The sequence below is a fragment of the Myotis myotis genome, unplaced genomic scaffold (genome assembly GCF_014108235.1).
Source record: "Myotis myotis isolate mMyoMyo1 unplaced genomic scaffold, mMyoMyo1.p scaffold_m19_p_10, whole genome shotgun sequence".
NCBI lineage: Eukaryota > Metazoa > Chordata > Mammalia > Chiroptera > Vespertilionidae > Myotis > Myotis myotis.
The window spans coordinates 58,683,618-58,697,560 of NW_023416314.1; the positions used below are offsets into that span (position 1 = coordinate 58,683,618).

At 42.8% G+C, this 13,943-nt stretch overlaps 1 protein-coding gene across 2 annotated transcripts in view; it reads left to right on the forward strand.

Moving 5' to 3' along the window:
• ANO3 (anoctamin 3) overlaps positions 1-13,620 on the forward strand; it is a 154,257-nt gene extending 140,637 nt beyond the window's left edge. For both annotated transcript variants that reach the window (XM_036325673.1, XM_036325674.1), the window contains 3 exons: positions 4,394-4,474; positions 4,654-4,759; positions 10,926-13,620. In XM_036325673.1, the coding sequence (XP_036181566.1) occupies positions 4,394-4,474; positions 4,654-4,759; positions 10,926-11,108 (370 nt within the window). In that variant the 3' untranslated portion in view covers positions 11,109-13,620. The remainder of the gene's footprint in view (positions 1-4,393; positions 4,475-4,653; positions 4,760-10,925) is intronic.
• Positions 13,621-13,943: the final 323 nt, after the last annotated feature.

Sequence of the window (13,943 nt, forward strand, 5' to 3'; positions counted from 1 at the left end):
CCCACTCTGGTTCATGAAATTGCTGAAGGGAATAAAGCTAGTTGGTGGGGACATACATACAGAATCTGAAGGAACGTCAGCTCTATGACTAGAGATTTTTCAAAAGTAATTTACAGAGAGCTGTCCTGTGTATCATGGGATGTTTAGCAGCAGCCTTGGCCCTAACCCAGTAGTTAACAGTAGCAACCTCCCTGCTCCCCAAGTTGTGACAATCAAAAATGTGAACAGACATTGCTAGATGTCCCCTGGGGGACAAAGTCAACCAGTTTAGAACCAGTGCTTCAGGGGCTATAGGGTGTTCAGCTCTTTCCTCCTTGAATGCAGGTATTAGGGAAAAATAAGAGACTGAGTTTTAGGAGGAGATTAGCCTTAGGTGTGGGAATCGTGATAGGAGACAAAGTAGTGATAGGAGACGCTATTTCTTCTTCTGCCTTCAGGAGTGGTTTGAGGCATGTGTCTTATCTAGTTGCAGGGCATATGCCCCAATAGGCTGAGCCCTGATTTAGCGCAAAATCAGCCCTTATATCTGCTGATGACGTTTTCTCACAACCCTGCAGTGCCTTACTGAACATAAACAGTTCAGTTTTTCAAAGAAAGGTAATAAAGGCATGAAATTTTATTTTATATTTCAGAGCCTTTTCAAGGGATTTTAACTTGAAGTCTAACACCCTTGGTTCAAGTTCTAACTTTACCTTTTATTCATCAACCTGGACCTATGATTAAGAAATGATGTCTGAGATAACATTTTATGTACTGTAAAGCACTATATAAATATAAAGTGGTTGTACTATTAATAGTGAAAAACAAAAAATATTTTTTTTATTATTAATTCAAAATGCTTTAGAAGCAGATTTTAAGGTTTTAAAATGTGTGGACAACATGTTTAACAGCTCTTAGAAGCATCATTTGCTGGTGTCTTTACTGCCACCTAGAGGCAAAAGAAAATGTGATTGGTTGGGAACTTTCAGGACCTGCCTTTCAGGTAGATAGCACCTGACCCTTTCTTCATCTTGATTGTTACTAAGGATGTAGAATAGTTTCAAGAGATGTGGAGAGCTTATGTGAAGTTGAAACTACATATACTTAGAGCAATCCTGTTGTTTAATTTTTCCCAGCTATGCTTAGCAGTTAAATTGGAGTAAATTCATTCAGATTGTAAATTTTCAGGACAAAATGACAAAGGCTAAAAGGGCAATGAAGAGGAGGATATTGTCCTGAAAACAATAGAAATGATAAATTATGAGGTCTAAGATAGGTAAGGGAGTGAAGCCAGTGTGCCTTATAATTAAAAATTCCAGGTTTGGAATAAGACAGATGTGCATTTGAACCTGGGTTCTAACAACTGTTACCCTGGGACAGAGGTTCTCAATGTGGGCTCTGCAGATCTCTTTCAGGTTCCATGAGGCCAATGCTATTTTATAATGATACTAAGACATAACTTCCTTTTTCTCACTATATTAACATTTTCACTGGTTATGTAAGAGCAATGGGGATACGTTTTTCTAACTCAAAGCAGCGGCACCAAGGAGTACTGGTAATGATTATATTTCTCATGGCTATAAAGTCACCATTTTAAAAGTGCCAGTGAGAAATTTTAGAAAGTCTTTGATGAAAATGTAATAACTATTAATTTTATCAAATCTCTACTCTGGAATAAATATCTTTTCAATATTCTATATGACAAAATGCAAAATATGCATAAAGCACTTCTGTTACGTATCAAAGTGGGATTGTCACCTCAAAGAAAAACACCCTGTGCTTGTTGGAGCTGCAAACTCAACAATTTTTTTTTTAGTATGAAATAAGGATAGCCAAACTATGATTACTCAGACTTGGGTATTTAGCAGACATTCTTTTATAAATGCACAAAACTGTCTTATCATTTTAAGGAAAATAATTGAGAGTAGTTGTTACCATTAATAAAGTTCAGACTTTGAAGTGAAAATTAGAATTTTGAATAATTTTTATCTACTACTGTGATTTTGAAAGCTTCCTGGAAGTCAGATTTTTTCTAATAAAAATCAATGGTAGTATTAATATTTGTGATGTTTCATTAACTATAGTAAGAGTATATCAACATTTGGAAGATCTATATAATTGAGGGAATGAATTTTTCCAAATGACCCATATTGGATGTTACAATATCATTTATGGGTAAGAAATTAATTAAATGTTTAATATAGAACTATGGATCTTAATATAAATGACATATGGAAATTTTATTGATATGTTTAGATTCTACACTGTAACTAAATTATAAGAAATGACCAGATGTAGAGTGTTGGTTTAATATCAAAGAAAAATGTTGAAAATTATTTGAAATATGATTAAAATAGTCCTCCTTTTCCCAACCATTTATATTTTTGAAGACAGATTCTCTATTTACTCTTCAACTCACAAACCATACTGCAACAGATTAACTGCAGAAACAAATATGAAAGTCTAGCTGTTTTATTAAGATAGGCATTAAAGAAATTTGCAAACATGTAAAACTATCTTTTTTTTCACTACATTTTTCCTCTTTGAAAATATATTTATTTTTTCTTAAAAATGTGTTATTTCTATTAACTTACAATAGAGTTGATAGCTATTTTAAGTTAATTATTAGAGACATATTTCTAAATTTCTCAGTTTTTATTTCTAATGTGTTAAATATCTATACTAATAAAAGCATAATTGTTAATTAGACTGGACAGCTGAACGACCTTCTGGATGTCATTCCAGACGTCATTCCTGATGTCCTACTGGATGAAGCTGCAGCGGCTGGGGCTGAGGCAGAGGCAGTTAGGGGGGATCAGGCAGGCAGGCAGAGTGGTTAGGGGCAATCAGGCAGGCAGGTGAGTGATTAGGGGCGATCAGGCAGGCAGAGTGGTTAGGGGTGATTAGGCAGGCAGGTGAGCAGTTAGAAGTGATCAGACAGGCAAGTGGTTAGGGGTGATTAGGCAAGCAGGCAGGCGAGCAATTAGGAGCCAGCGGTCCCAGATTGCAAGAGTGATGTCCAACTGCCGGTTTAGGCACAATCCCGCTGTGGGATTGGGCCTAAATGGGCAGTTGGACATCCCCCAAGAGGTCCCGGATTGTGAGAGGGTGCAGGCCGGGCTGAGGGGTCCCTGCCTCACCCATTGCATAAATTTTGTGCACCGGGCCTCAAGTCAGTAGATATATCCATAAGAAAAATGGTCTTTTGAGATTTTATGTTTAAAAAATATAAAGGATACCTGGGACCAAAAATTTTTAAAGAATTACAGACCTAGATAAAGTTATTTAGTCTCTGTAAACCTTAGTTCTTTAATTTACATGATGGAGATTAAGACTATATATATCCTCAGGTTATTTAAAAACCCTGACCTCAATTTAATATCTAATTGCCTGGATAGGGCTTTTTCCCTGTTTGTTCACTGTTGAATACCAAGCATGTAGAATTTTTCTAACAAAATGAGGTTTTTAATAAATATGTATTAAATGAGTTAATAAATAAATCACAAGTAGACATATTTATTGATTGGCTGCTTAATTATAATTAACCAAATAGTATTACATGCATATTTATAAAACATATTTATAAAGTTTTAATACATAAGAAGTAATTACCACAATGCCTAGTGCATAGTAAACACTAACTAAATATAAGCCAAATGAAAGTGTAAGTTAGAAACTATTGGTGGGAAAATTAGTCTGTCTCATTAGTTATAGATGTAACTAGAGGCCTGGCATACAACATTTGTGCACTTGGGGGGTGGTGTTGCTCAGCCCAGCCTGCACCCTCTCACAGTCTGGGGTTCCTCGGGGGATGTCTGTCTGCCAGCTTAGGCCTGCTCTCTGGGGACATCCCTGGAGGGGTCCTTAGCACTGCCATGAAGGCGAGAGAGGCTCCTGCCACCACCACTGTTCTCACCAGGGGTGAGTCCAGCTTCTGGCTGAGCAGCGCTCCCCCCTGTGGTAGCGCACTGACCACCAGAGGGCAGCTCCTACATTGAATGTCTGTCCCCTGGTGGTCAGTGCACCTCATAGCAACCAGCAGTTCTGACATTTGGTCGATTTGCATATTAGCATTTTATTATATAGGACTAGAGGCCTGATGCACGAAATTCGTGCAAGGTGCTCAGTCCTCCCAGCTGTGGCAGCTGCCTCAGCCGTGGCAACCCTCGCTTCGTCCAGAAGGTTGTGTGGAAGGTCGTCCAGATGGTTGTTTTGCTGTCCAGTCTAATTAGCATATTACGCTTTTATTATTATAGATGCGAATTAAGGAATAGAATCAGAGCTGAGGCACTAGGAATTTCTAATTAGAATGAAAGGAATGATGATAGCTATTAAATCCTGTCATTTGTAATTAAGAAATTGGACTAGAAGTTTATGAATCTCTGAATCACAGGATGCTTTCCTTTTCTCCCAGTTGTTTAAAGGGATATGTCAACAATAGCCTATCCTTCTTTGACCTGAGTGAGCTTGGCCTGGGAAAATCTGGTTATTGCAGGTACTGCCTTATAAATCATAGTTACTTTTCTTCTTGCTTTCACTATTCCATCTCTTCCCTCTACATGTTGATGAGCTCATTTAAACTGTCATTTTGGAGTTTTGGCAAACCGAGAACATTTGGGACCTCCACACTTTGATCTCTGTTCTTCAAAGTGTTTTTGTTTTTGTGGATTTTAGGTACCGAGACTACAGAGGTCCCCCTTGGAGTTCCAAACCTTATGAGTTCACCTTACAGTACTGGCACATCCTCGCTGCTCGGTTGGCCTTCATTATCGTGTTTGAGGTTAGTCACAAACTGGTGAAATAACTATACGTAGACACTTTTCCAACTGATATATTAGTTGCCTCTTTGAAGTAAGTTCCTCACTGACTTCCGAAAAGGGAGTTGAGTATGTTTTAGTGAAAGGCTCAGATAAAATGAAAACACTGTTAACAAGCACAAAACAGCAAGAGCACAATAATGTAAGAAGTTGGATTAGAGGGTTTTTGTACCAGAAAACTAGGATAAAATAAGCTACTCATAGTTTAACTGAAAACATGGTTTTGAGCCTCCTAGCAACAAAATTTAAAAAAGAAAAGGTTGGTTTTCATCATCTGATAAAATAATTCATATCTATTCATTAGTATGGAAAAAACTTATTTTCTGGACAACCAACTCTAATTATAGTTGGTCCTGTATAGTTGTATAAGGGACATCGCATAATTCAGTCAGTTATTCCTGAAAACACTTTTATTAAAAGTGCATATATTTTTATTATCAGAATCAGGCAATAATATTAAATTGTAGTCCCATGAAGAAATTTTAGAGAAGCTACGGAATTATTGTTTTTTTTTTTCAGTATAAAACAGCAACTGGATTAATACAGTGGACAAATTTTGCATGAGTATGTTTCCTATGGCCAAAATCAGAGAGAGAAAATAATAGTGGTGACCTGCTTTTCTATGGGAAAATATACCCTGCTTACTATGACCCACTGTGCAATGCAGTTTCCTGGGACACATATAGCAACTCAGTTAAAAGTGCCTTGATTTCTTCCTTCCCACAAAGTCCTTTAGGAAAAGAAGTTCTTTTCCATAGATCGAGATAACTCTATAAATATTAGATTTTTTTTCTTTCCTGAGAAACTAAAAGATCTTCTTTTCTTCATGGGAAAAAAAGAGGATGTATTTATAATAATAATCCTATCTAATAACAGACAATCATGGTAATTGACCATACCTTCACTACACCTCCCATTGGCTAATCAGCGTGATATGCAAATGGCCCGCCAACAAAGATGGCAGCTAATTTGCGTATTGCAGGCAGGGCAAGACAGCGCCAACCGCCAGCGCGCCACCATCCAGGGCCGGCCGGCCACCCGCGACCCCATCAGCGGGTCCTGGAGCGGCAAGGCATGACCGCCCCAGAAGCCCCAGCAGCCGCCTGATATGGTAGTAACTCTATCAGTAAGCACTCTGAAAGTCAGTGGCATAAATGCACCAATTAACAGACAGATTATGAGGGTGAATCAAAAACAAAACCACTTTAAATATAAAGACACATATAGATTAAAAGTAAATGAATTAAGCTGCAGCCTGTTTTGCTAGTGGATAGAGCATTAGCCCATGGACTGAAGAGTCCCAAGTTCGATTCCAGTCAAGGGCATGTACCTCAGTTGCTGGCTTGATCCCCAGTCCCTATAAAAGCATGGGCAGGAGGCAACAAATCAATGTGTCTCTCAGTTTCCCTTCACTCTCTCTAAAATTCAATGGAAAAATATCCTTGGGTGAAGATTAACAAAAACAAAGTAAATGGATTAAGTAACATTAAAGAGATTATAAGAAAAATATATTCCAAATTTTGTTAGTTCTATAATGGTTATGTTTAAATTATTAACACCTAAGAAATTGGGTGAAGGGTACATATAATATGCTGTAGTATTTTATAGTTTTTATTTACATGTATGAGATTATTTCAAATTAAAATATTAAAAAATTAATAAGATATTAATTGAAATGTGTATGCATTACATGAAAAATCTAATTGTTTCTAGCATAATTTATTAAATTGTGCTAAAATTTACAAGGGTTCAATTAAAAGATATCTTAATTCTAAATGATATAGTAGAAAATATATAATAGTGCAGTTATAAGCACTTATCTGAAAATAAAAATTTAAAGAAGTGAATTTAAAGAAGGAATTAGCCAAAGAAAATATATGCACAACCCATGGACACAGACAACAGTATGGTGATGGCCAGAGAGAAGTGGGGGCAAGAGCTGGGTAGAGGGGGCGAAAGGGGGCTAATAGGAACATCCTATATCCTATCTAATAAAAGAGAAACATGGTAATTAGCGTACATCCGCTACCCTTCCCATTGGCTAATCAGGGCGATATGCAAATTAATTGCCAGCCAAGATGGTGGCCAGCAGCCAGGCAGCTTGAACCGAACATGAAGCTTGCTTGCTTCAGTTTAGGAGGACTCCAATGTTCCCCGCCTGCCTTGCCGGCCTCTGAGCTTGCAGTTTGAAACATTCTAACAAATATAGAAGCTAAACAAAACCCCAGAAATCCACGTTCAGCCAGCCGGGATCTCAGAGCTGGAGTTGATACAGTGTTTCAGTTATAGAACCCAAACAAACCAGATACCTGCTTTCAGCACCAGAGACCTCAGAGCTGGAGCCAGAGCTAAAGCTGGCCCAGAATAAAAAAAAAAAGAAAAAAAGGAGCAGTTGGGAGCTTCAGTCACCCCCCAGCCTGAAAACAGCGCTCAGCCCCTCACTCAGACTGGCCAGGCACCCCAGTGGGGACCCCCACCCTGAAGGATGTGTGACCAGCTGCAAACAGCCATCATCCCCTCACCCAGGCTGGCCAGGCACCCCAGTAGGGACCCCTCCCTGATCCAGGACACCCTTCAGGGCAAATCAGCCAGCCCCCACCCATGCACCAAGCCTCTATCCTATATCGTAAAAGAGTAATATGCCTCCCAGCACCAGGATCAGTGTGACAGGGGGCAGCGCCCAAACCCCCTGATCACCCTGTGGCTCTGTGTGTGACAGGGGGCGGGGCCATAACCTTCCCTTTGGCCCTGCCCTGAGTGTAACAGTGGCGGCACCCCAACCCCCTGATCGGCCCTGCTCTGTGGGTGACGGGTCGGTGCCCCAACTCCCCTATCGGCCCTACTCTGTGAGTGACAGGGGGGAGCTCCTCAACCCCCTGATCGGCCCTGCTCTGTGTGTGATGGGGGAGCTCCCCAACCCCCTGATGGGCCCTGCTCTGTGCATGACAGGAGGGAGCTCGCCAACCCCCTGATTGACCCTGCTCTGTGCATGACAGGGTACAGAGCCCCAACACCCCTGATGGGCCCTGCTCTGTGCGTGACAGGATACGGAGCCTTAACCCCTCTGATGGGCCCTGCTCTGTGCGTGACGGGGCAGCACCCCAATCCCCTGATTGGCCCTGCTCTGTGCGTGACAGGGGGTGGCGCCGCAACCTCCCCATTGACCCTGCCTTGAGTGTGACAGGGGGCGGTGCCCCAACACCCAATCAGCCCTACTGTGAGCGTGACTGAGGGTAGCATCGCAACCTCCCGATCCGCCCTGCTCTGTGCATGACAGGGGGTGGTGCACCAACTCCCCAATCAGCCCTGCTCTGAGCCCGACCAGGGGCTGCACCTAGGGATTGGGCCTGCCCTTTGCCACCTGGGAGCAGGCCTAAGCCAGCAGGTCGTTATCTCCCGAGGGGTACCAGACTGCGAGAGGGCACAGGCCGGGCTGAGGGACCCCCCCCTTCCCCCTCGAGTGCACAAATTTTTGTGCACCGGGCCTCTAGTAATAATAATAAAAGGCTAATATGCATATTGACTGAACGGCAGAATGACCAGTTGCTATGATGCACACTGGCCACCAGGGGGAAGACACTCAATGCAGGAGCTGCCCCCTAGTAGTCAGTGCACTTCCATATGGGGAGTTCCACTCAGCCAGAAGCTGGCTCATGGCTGGCCAGCACAGTGGTGGTGGCAGGAGCCTCTCCCACCTCTGTGGCAGCACTAAGAATGTCCAACTAATGGTTTTGACCCAATCCCTTGGGGGCCTAAGCCTTTAGTTGGACATCCCCCGAGGGCTCCCTGGCTGCCAGAAAGATGTCTGACTGCAAGCTTAGACCTGATCCCCCGGGGAGTGGGCCTAAGTCGACAGGTAGACATCCCCCAAGGGGTCCTGGACTGTGAATGGGCGCAGGCCTGGCTGAGGGACCCCCCTGAGTGCACAAATTTTTGTGCACTGGTCCTCTAGTCCTATATAATAAAAGGCTAATATGCAAATTGACTGAACAGCAGAACGACCGGTCACCATGACGCTTGCTGACCACAAAAGGGCAGACGCTCAACACAGGAGCTGCCCCCTGGTGGTCAGTGCACTCCCACAGGGAGAGCACCGCTCAACCAGAAGCCAGGCTCACCGCTGGCAAGCACAGCGGCAGTGGCGGGAGCCTCTCCCGCCTCTGTGGCAGCACTAAGGATGTCCAACTGCCAGCTTAGGCCCCTTCCCGCAGGGAGCAGGCCTAAGCCATCAGTTAGACATCCCCCAAGGGCTCCCAGACTGTGAGAGGGCACAGGCCAGGCTGAGGGATTCCCCTGAGTGCATGTATTTTGTGCACCAGACCTCTAGTCTATACGATAAAAGGCCTGTGACCGTAACACTGTAATGACCAAAAACAAGACTCACCAGGAGGTGCATTGATGGGTCCTGCAGTGGCCACGGCAGGCAGTACTCCGGGGTCCCACGGGGGCAGTGGGAGGGAATCTGGGGTCCCATGGTGGCAGTGGGAGGGAGTTCTGGGTCCTGCAGCAGCAGGAGGGAGTCCAGGGTCTCACAGTGGCGATGGGAGGGAGTCTGGGGTCCCGCAGTGCAAGGGGTCTGGGGCTTGCACGATTTTGCACACTGGGCCTCTAGTATGTTATATTTAAGTAGTGCTTATGCTCACTTAATCCTTATGCAAACCTTTAAGAGATGCTGTTATTATCACTGCTTTAGAAGTGATACACAGAGAATAGGTGATGTTCAGAAAGTTGCACAGCTGTGTCAGAGTAGGGTTCAGACAGAGGCAGTCTTATTCAGCATCTGTACTTTTGTTTTACAGGGTTCTTGACTTGAACCCCAAATAAAATTTTTCTTTTTTAAAAAATAGATAGAAGCCCAGTACATGAAATTAGTGCATGGGGAGTGGGTGTCCTTCAACACAGCCTGCACCCTCTCCAATCTGGGACCCCTTGGGGGATATCCAACTGCTGGTTTAGGGATCAGGCCTAAACCGGCAGTTGGATATCCCTCTCACAATACGAACTGCTGTCTCCAAACCACTCGCCAGCCTACCAGCCTGATAACCCCCCTAACCACTCCACTGCCAGCCTGATTGATGCCTAACTGCTCCCTTGCCAGCCCGATCGCCCCCAACTGCCCTCCCCTACTAGCCCAATGGCCCCCAACTGCCCTCCACTGCCGGCCCAATTGCCCCCAACTGCCCTCCCCCGCCTGTTTGATCACCCCCAACTGCCCTCCCCTACAGACCTGGTCCCCCCAAACTGTCCTCCTCTGTAGGCCATCTTGTGACAGCCATCTTGTGGTGGCCACCTTGTGACGATGTTGCGGGAGGGCGTGACGCCACCTAGGCTTTTATTATATAGAATTGATTTCAGAGAGAGGAAGGGAGAGGGTGCCTTCTACATAATTCCTGTTGGGGAGCGAGCCCACAACCTGGCATGTGCCCTTGACCAGCATCAAACCTGGGACCCTTCAGGCCATAGGCTGATGTTCTACCCACTGAGCAAAACCAGCTGGTGTAGCATCTGTACTTTTAACCACAGCATATTACCTTTTGATTTTTGCTCCTGATTTTTATATATTATACTTTTGCAATCTACATTTTAAAATATCTTTATCATAGAATGATTGTGCAACAGACATAAAAATTTTAAAGCTGTTATAACGATATAGAACTTAGTAGAGTAAAAGCTCTGAAAAATGCACATGCTAGACTTTGAGTCTAATCCCAGCATCGCAGGCAGACTGTATTCTCTCAGTGTGTAGGCTGTGGATTATCATCCATGGGACATGATTTTTCCCTGATGTGATCTTTCTCATCTGTGTATGACAATGCATGTCATAATAGAATTGCATGGTATATAAAGATTTTATATAAAAGAATTTAAGATTCATTCGATGTTTAAAAGGTGATATCAACATGTGGCAGTGAAAAGATAAAATAATTTGGTTTCCTTCTAATACCTATGGGATATAAGGCAACAGTAGTATTCCCAATGTAATTTTTAAAATATTAATATTCTAGATGATACATACTGAGTTTTGATGCTTGATTTTAAGGCAAATGCAGCATTGCTCATGATTTTTCTGATTTATAGTTGGCATTTCAGAATCTTTGAAAAGTGTACTTTTCCTTCTTAAATTTACAGCACCTTGTGTTTGGAATCAAGTCATTCATTGCATACCTGATTCCAGATGTACCGAAGAACCTTTATGACCGAATACGACGGGAAAAGTACTTAGTCCAAGAAATGATGTATGAAGCTGAGCTAGAGCATTTGCAACAACAGCGAAGAAAAAGTGGTCACCCTGTTCACCATGAATGGCCTTAGTAGATACCTATTGCCAAGTGGGGGCAATGCCATCAGTGGGAATGATAGCAACTTCCAAGTCTAGGTGGGAGCTAGGAGGAAAGCATTCCTGCCAAAACATGTGTCTAATATGATACTTGGAAATGCATCACAGCCATCTCTTGGATTTAGAATATCCAAACATCCAGGGAAAAGAAAAAGGTGACTCGGGACATTAAAAATGACTAGGTTGGCACTGTAGGAAGCCAGGATCTAATTCTCAGAAGAAGCCTCAGGGAATTGTGTGTTTGGAGACCTCTACCTTCCACCAGCTATAGCATAATCCAAAAGGGCGATGGTGAGGTTTCCAGAGACAGATTTCCATGTAAATGCTCACAAGCCAGACATGTGCGGTGTTTGCTCACATGCTAATCTGACATTGGAACCTTAACTTGAGTTGAGATACTAGTAAGAAATGACTAAAGTTGTTGCCTTTGTTGCCAGAAATCCAGGTCCCTTCAGTTTACACGTTCATAAGAATGTCCCTTGTTTCTTGCTGAGATTATGGATCTGTGCCACAGGAAATTTATGCTGCTCTACATTGACTATGCAGTTGAGGAGTTGCACATCAGCTTTAGTTGTCGAACCAAAAACCTGAGATTCTTAAAAGAATACTATTCATTAGAATAACATTCTATTCAAATCTGTTGTATCACTGGCATAATCAATTGCACTAGATTTCTTTTATACAAAATGCCAAAAGAGCCACATACTTATAAAATATGGATGTTTATTCTCATATCATTTACAATAATACTAATTCATATTTAACCATGGAAGGTTATTTTATTGTATATTTAATTTTTCCCTTTCTGATTTATTACATCAACTCTCACAGAATCATTTGAAATGCTGTAAATATTTTGGTTTCCCTTGTATCTTTGCACCTTGACAATATGTAACGCGAGTTAGTTTATGCAGCTCTGAGACCAGTTACATCGTACACCATTGTGACTTGTTATTCAGGAAAACTAAAGCCAGATGCTTTGCAACTCTTTTGCTTTTCCACCAATGTTCACTCTTGCTCATGAGCTAATGAAAACAATGCATGAATATAAATGTATATTATTTGTAAAACTGGCACACATATTTTTGAGTTTTACTCTCTTTTCATTACTGAAGGGAGTTTTCAGTTAGTATTTCTTTGATAGATTGATTTGGTTTATTTTTGAAAACTCTAGAAAAAAAGGCAAATTAATTGTGAAAAATTTGCTTTGTTGTGGAATTGCTCTTTCAATGTCAACTCTGTATCAGTCAGTGTGACTGCTCACAGATGGATGAGGTTAGAAGGATGGGACATTGAACTAAAGAATGTCTGGTGAAGGTATAAGCTATGGGGGCAGGAAGAGAAGAAAGAGAAGAGTTGAATTAAGGAAATGTATGGTAGAATTCAAGATACTTTTTCTTGCAAGTCAGTCAAAGCTAATCTCAGTTTTACTTCCCTGGGAATGAGATGAGAAATAATACATACACATTTATACATACATGTGGTTATTATTATTATTTGTCCAATTTTTGTCCAATTAAACAAAGCACAGTATTTTTCAAAATGTATTAAGGCCAAATTAAACACAATGGAAATAAAGCTATGTTGTATATATGCTAGGTTTTCTCTAGTAAGAAAATTATAAAGTTTTTCTTACTAGGAAACTATTTTTATAATTCTCACACTGAAAAAATGACTTTTCCTTCTTTCCTAGGAAAAAGCTGATAGATAATATTGGTTGGTTGGTTTTTGACAAAAATGTTCACTTCCTTGCTTGTCTTCTGATTTGGAGCAAGAGGAAGTGCCTCAGATTCTAAATGTCCCTACATGCCCTTTGCCACATACAACTCTTCCATTCAGAGTCCACAGATGTTCTGTTTCTGCCATCTGGTTATCATAGCAACTAACTACACAGAGGAGTTTTAAACTCCTCCCTTGCCATAGAATCTGCATTTGCTCTTTTTTCTTAGTTGAATGTATACACATACCTGAGAATAAATACTTTCTATGCTCGTTAAAGACATAAATGTCTTTTCCAAATTAGGGACACATGACAAAGACATTTATCTTATGGTAGAGAAAAGAGTATTGATAGCCATGCCATTAAGAATTCTTCTCTTTCTGGATTATTTTTATATAAACACCATAAAAGTTTAAAATCACATTGATTGGCTAGAGAGAAAATATGAAAAACAAGAAGGTATCTATATATATATAAAAAGTCAGCAACCCTAACGCCGTAACACCATAACAATCGGTCACTATGATGCCCACTGTGGCCAACCTCTCACGGCCCCTCCCCCGAGTCGGCCCCACCCCTGATCACGCCCCCCACTCCAATAGGGGGCAGGCCGGCCAAAATCCTGCAGCCCCTCCCTCCAGCTGCCCCCCCCAAAGGGGCCCCAACACCCCGATGAACCCCCACCACCCTGATTAGCCCACAGCCCCTCTCCATGGGCAGTGGAGGTGGTGGGGCCGGCCAACCTCCTGCAGCCCCTCCCCCAACCCGGTGGGACCCCAGATTGACCCCCCCACCCCAATCAGGGGTAGGGCTGGCTGGCCAATGCCTGTGGCCCCTACCCCCTGCCAGCCCTGCACCCAATGGGCCCCCACCACCCCACTCAGCCTGCAGCCCCTCCCCCCCATCAGCTCCACCCCCGATTGGTGCCCCCATTCCATTGGGGCAGGGCTGGCTGGCCAACCACCCATGGCCTCTCACCCAGGCTGCTGAACCCCCGATTGGCCCCCTCCAACACATTCGGGGGTGGGGCCATCCAGCCGACCACCCATAGCTCTGCCCCACAGCCAGCCCCTCCCCTAATCAGCCCCCA